At 33.2% G+C, this 5,634-nt stretch overlaps 1 protein-coding gene across 2 annotated transcripts; it reads left to right on the top strand.

The window, feature by feature from the left end:
• Positions 1-1,023: 1,023 nt before the first annotated feature.
• On the top strand, positions 1,024-4,458 carry LOC133316026 (transcription factor bHLH130-like). Of its 2 annotated transcripts, XM_061517720.1 has the most exons (7): positions 1,024-1,899; positions 2,975-3,318; positions 3,411-3,581; positions 3,751-3,816; positions 3,909-3,977; positions 4,082-4,179; positions 4,289-4,458. In XM_061517720.1, the coding sequence occupies exons 1-6, from the start codon at positions 1,446-1,448 to the stop codon at positions 4,154-4,156; spliced, it is 1,179 nt and encodes a 392-aa protein (XP_061373704.1). In that variant the 5' UTR covers positions 1,024-1,445; the 3' UTR covers positions 4,157-4,179; positions 4,289-4,458. The 2 variants fall into 2 exon arrangements, with proteins under 2 accessions (XP_061373704.1, XP_061373703.1); XM_061517719.1 differs by having other exon boundaries at positions 4,082-4,458.
• Positions 4,459-5,634: the final 1,176 nt, after the last annotated feature.

Genomic DNA, 5,634 nt, shown 5'->3' with positions numbered 1-5,634 from the left:
TCTCATGTTACCTAGAGTATGTAGTCATAGAGAAATAATTTTCTTATGTTGTAGGAAAAAAATTGTCTCGTGTAGTAGAAACAAAATTATAAGTGGGACCCACAGGTAAGAAGAGAGAAAAAAATAGAGGTAGGATCCACCTCTCTTTTGTGTGTGTAAGAAATTGGCTTCTCTTATGTAATATGGGATAAATATAACCCATAGTTATAATATTAAAGCTATTTTTTTTCAGAAGTTGTTGACTTGTGTTAAGGAATAATATAAATTATTAAAAATATCATCACCTAAATTTATTCTTTATATGATATCAGAGTTTTAGTAACCACAAGGCCGCGATTTCGATTATCACTGCCCTCACTTTCTAATGGAATTGAAATAAGCATGCAGTAGCCAAAAAATTGGATCTATGTAAAATCCATGTTTTAAGTTCAAATAGTTCTTACGTGAGGAGTATGTTAGAGAATAATATAAACTATTAAAAATATCATTACTTAACACATGAAAAAAAATAATTTTAATATTATAATTATATAATTTTTGAAATACATAATTATAATGGATGACATGAAAATTTTTCTTTTTCAGAAAAAGAAAAAAAAGGACCCATAAAAGAAGTAAAGAAAGCACTATTCTCTGTCTTGCTTTTTGTGTTGTTTACCTTTCCTATTTGACTAAAAAACAAAGAAATCACTATTCATTTTCAAAAATTCTTACGCACTTAAAATTTTAATACATTATTTCAACTAACTAAAAGTATAATCATTATCATAAAAATTAAATTTGTAATATGAAATAAATTAAATAATCTGAGCAATTAAGTAATGTTTTCTTTGCTTGGAATTATCAAGTGACCTAAGAACTGTTACAATAATATTTGGCCTGTGACGCAGGTTGATGTCTTTCTGTACTCTCTTATTGGCTGAACATGCACGAGACGGAAGATAAATATTGCATTCTTTGTCTTTCTCTCTCTCTCTGTGTCTTTCTCTTCCACTCTCTCTCTCTGTATCCACTCTACACTTCCCCTCTCTCTCTCTCTCTATCTCTACCTCTACCTCTCATTCACGAGATCTCCCTCTTCTTTCAAAAAGCAAATTAATCTGAAGCTGTACTATCTCTCATCTTTGTTTATCTCTATGCCTACATATCTAGCTTGTCCTTTTCACTGCTTCTTTGTATATCTATTTTGCTACTTCTGCACAACATAGACCTATTTGAGTTTTGTGCAAGCAAGGGTTGAAAATTTGCTTCTTATAAAAGATCTTATCCTACCCTCTTCCACCCATCTTTAGAAAGTTTCTTTCTTTCTTTATTTTCTCTCGGTATTTTCCATATTGATTCCCCAGCTTCTGATATCACCTATCACCTTGACTTTTTTTTTTTTTTCTTTTTTTTAATATTTCAAAGTGCACAGAAACATAATCAATCAGAAAAAGCATTTAACTATGGATTCGAATTCCCGTTATCATGTCCAACAGCACCAACCAAATTCTGGGTTACTTCGCTTTCGGTCAGCACCTAGTCCAGTTCTTGCAAATTTCAAACAAGGCGAAGGTGTTTCTAATAAGGTTAACCCCTGGGAGGATTCTGAACCAGAGAGGTTAGTTTTGAGGTTCTTGAATTCCGGTGACAGCAGCAACGATACAGATACAGCTTCAGCTTCGGCTAGCTTACGAGAATTCGTGCCTTGTAATAATAAATCACCCAACGAATCATCATCGTCACCACCTCTGAGTCGAATGAATTCCCAACAAGGGTATAGTTCTTCTGGCAAACCCTCTCGCTATCCGAGGCATAACTCTATTTCAACGGATCCTCGTGGAAGCTTTAATTCCCATCTTCTTAGGCAGAGTAGCTTCCCTTCTGGCCATTTCTCCAACAATATCTCCTTTCAGAATGGTACTTTACTTGTTATGTTCTGCTGCTTGTACTGGTTTTGTTCATTGATTTCATTTAGACCACTTTTATTATGTCTTTTTCTTTTCTTTTTTTTAGCTATGAAATATATTTTATGCTGAACGAAATAAAATTTGTGGTAGATAGTAGTAGCTAGGCTCACGAAATTAGATAACAATGATTTCCTTAAGGTGGTTAGATATAAAACCTTTTATGAGTATTTCATCTGATGCCCTTAAGGTTTTGGACTAGTTAGTTTTTATACAATGGAGACATCTTTATCCAATTTATTGTTGTTTAGAATTTGATGATCCAAATTGTGTATACACGGGAGGTAGATGAAACCTTTTAAACTCTTCAGCAGTAGTGGAGCTAGGGAAGGGGATCGCCTCCCTCAATTTTATTAAACTTTTGCTCCACTTTGTCCTTATAATTTCTCGAGTATGCAAAAATCTCGAAGAGTTCTTCAAATCTGACACTTTATTGTATTGCCCTAACCTAACGTGAATTTTGCTTTCCTCGCCACTTCTTTCAAAATTTTCTGACTCTATCATTGCTCGAGTATTGGTATGACTCATATTTCGCATTTAGATGAAGACTCTTGTTGACGGGGTCAGTAGAAAGCTATGAATAGCTTTGTTGCTAGGGTTTTCTAAATCTTATTTATATTCCTTTGTAAACCGAGTGACTTGTAATTAGTGGATGAGGTGAATATAGTCTACATTAGGTGAACCAGGACAAATCACCGTGTCTATTTTTTCTTCCCCTTCTCTTTTCATTTTCCGATTTGTGTTATGTGATTGTCGATTTCCAACGTTGAGAGAGTGAAATTTACGTATTTTTGGCATTTGTGGTATTCACTACTATTCTCTCATGGTTTGACCTTTTTTCAATCACTTTCTAAGGGTGTGGTGTTGTTAGAGACACAACATTGAAAATTTAAACTTATATGCTTCGTACAATTGTATTAACTTCAATTTGAGGATCTATAAACTCTTGGCAGTCGGACCCTCCTTCTTATGTTATTCTTCTTTCTTTTTTAACGGTTACTGAGAAGTTTATGCATTGTAAATTGCAGGGTATGATACTATGAAAGGTGTTGGAAACTATGGTGGGGTGAATGGCAGTGATGGTGAACTCAGTCTATCTATGAATAGATTGAAGAACCAAATTAGCTTCTCGTCAAGAAGTCCTTCTTCCTTGGGAATGTTATCACAATCACAAGACTCCAAAATGGGGAGCGAGAGCATAGGGGCAACTAGCCCTGATGACCGGAGACAGGGAGGTAGCAATGGTGATTCTCAATATTATAGTCCTGGATTCCCTTATGGTTCTTGGAATGAGACATCACACCTCTCAGATAAACTCATTGGCTCAAAAAGAGAGCGAAATATTAATGATAAGTTGCTTTCTGATGCTCAGGTATATGGGATGTTCAATTTTCTTATTTTATTGTTACACTTTTTGAGTTTTCATTTCTTGTTCTTAATACAAATTAGCTGTTATATACTCAGAATGAAGAGCTAGGAAATCAAGTTCATACACTATCACATCACTTGAGTTTGCCAAGAGCATCATCGGAGATGTTTGCTATGGAGAATTTTCTTCAGTTCCCAGATTCTGTTCCTTGTAAAATCAGAGCAAAGAGAGGCTTTGCTACTCATCCTCGAAGCATTGCCGAAAGGGTAAGGATATATATATTTTAAAACATCTGGTACTGTGAGGGTGTACGAATTAGAATGGAATACTATAATTCTTGGTATGTTCGCTTACCAAAACTATGAGAAATAGATTATTATGTTGAATTCATGAACTGATATGTAAAAGATTATACTAACAAATAATTCTTTTCAGGTGAGAAGAACTCGGATCAGTGAACGAATGAGAAAATTGCAAGAGCTTGTTCCAAACATGGACAAGGTCAGATTCATCACACAAGTTGATTTGCCCTTGGAATTATAGTGTATTTTGTATTTGGAAGATTAATATATTTTTTTAATTATTATTTGCAGCAAACCAGCACAGCAGAAATGTTGGACTTGGCTGTAGAGTATATTAAAGATCTTCAGAAACAATTCAAGGTACTTAAAAGGAGAAGCTAATTCAGTTGCCCATATTCAACGCCATGCAATACAATTAATGACTCGTTCGCAAGTGCACTAACATTTTTAGTTACTTTATGCAGACTCTGGGTGAAAAACGAGCTAAATGCAAGTGTATAAGCATGCCAAAGTCAGACGAAACAGATCAAATTGCTTGAGTTTCTTTTGTACAGGCAATAAAGTAAGTAGGCAAACATGGATAGGATCGGTGCCTTATATTTTCATGTGCTGAAAAATAAGTTGAAAAAAGCTAATATGAGATGCTATTTTCTTTATTGGGTGTTACACAGAAAGCCAACTTGTAGCTGTTCGCGACAACATTAAGGTTATATAAGCTAGCGGGGGTTTCAATCACACAGACAATAAATCAAATAGTTTATTTGTAATTTTTGTATACAAGAACTCTAATGTATTCATTTTCACGTTATGTTCTGTTTTCACCCCATAGTTATGAAAGTTTTCACACAGAATTTTAATGAGGTATATTTGTCGCTCCTTATTGAATTGATGCATTATAAATGAGTGTAGAAGGATTGTGCGTGGCAGTAGAGAGCATTTCAATTGTATAGTTAACTTTTCTCAACCAGTATGTCATTGAATTGATGATTGTTGAGGGGGCCTTAGTCATAATTGTACTTGAGGACGTAGTTTTACCACAATGCTTATAGAAATATCTCGTACAAAGACTAAAAAAAAAACACAAATCCGAGTTGTATAATGATAAAGTAGGCTACAGTCTGGTTGATTGGTGCTATCCATTGATAAAGATGTAATAATATAAACTGATTTATTTTTGTAAAGGGTGCAAGTGTTGCCCGTATTTTTTTCTTGAATTTTATAGGATTAAAATTACAATACACTTTAAACTAAATGAATTATAAAAAGTTACAAAAGCATAAATGTGCTCGATTGCACTAGTTAAAAAATGAAAAAAAAAGCCATGCCATGCGTTTTTCTTCTGTTGTCGTTTTGGGGATGGTAGGTAATACTAATTTACATGAATGACGTTAGCAAATGGCACTCTCATGAGGTCAAACTTGTCTGTTTAAAGCTGTTTGTGTTCATAGCATATCATTTTAGCCAGAAAAAGCGAAACACCAACCAGAGAGGAGTATTTTTTCCATAAACAACCACTAGTTTGTAGCAGGTCATAAAAGGATATGTAATTCGATTTATAGATAAAGTTTTGTTTTGGAAAGTTTCAAAATATGAATTGGTTTGATATTTAAAATTTGGGGAAAATATTTATCCTCTCAAACACAATCGTTTTAGATGAAACTATTGTATTTTATTTAATATTTAAATTAAAAAAATTTCTTATTTTCTTTCATCATGACTTTTACTGTGTAATCATTTTTCTCACTGTAAAATACAATAATTTTGACTGAAATAATACAAATATATATCTTTTTCAAATGACAAATATTTTACCCTTAAAATTTTAACTAAAAGAGCTACCGCGTAACATGGGTTTAAAAACCTGGACACTGCCCAGATTCAATTCTAATGCGTTTTAAAATTTTCCCTTTTAATTTTAATTATAATAGAAGTTTTTTTTTTTAATAAATCGTATAATAAATTATGTTTGTTTTACTTTTGAATGTGTCGAGCCAACAAGTATTTCTGTTAATTTAAA

This window comes from Gastrolobium bilobum, unplaced genomic scaffold (genome assembly GCF_033153095.1).
Source record: "Gastrolobium bilobum isolate Gb01-03AN ecotype WA unplaced genomic scaffold, APGP_CSIRO_Gbil_v1 utg12345, whole genome shotgun sequence".
Classification (NCBI taxonomy): domain Eukaryota; kingdom Viridiplantae; phylum Streptophyta; class Magnoliopsida; order Fabales; family Fabaceae; genus Gastrolobium; species Gastrolobium bilobum.
Note: the sequence above shows the minus strand (reverse complement) of the source record. Positions and strands in the feature narration are given on the sequence as shown.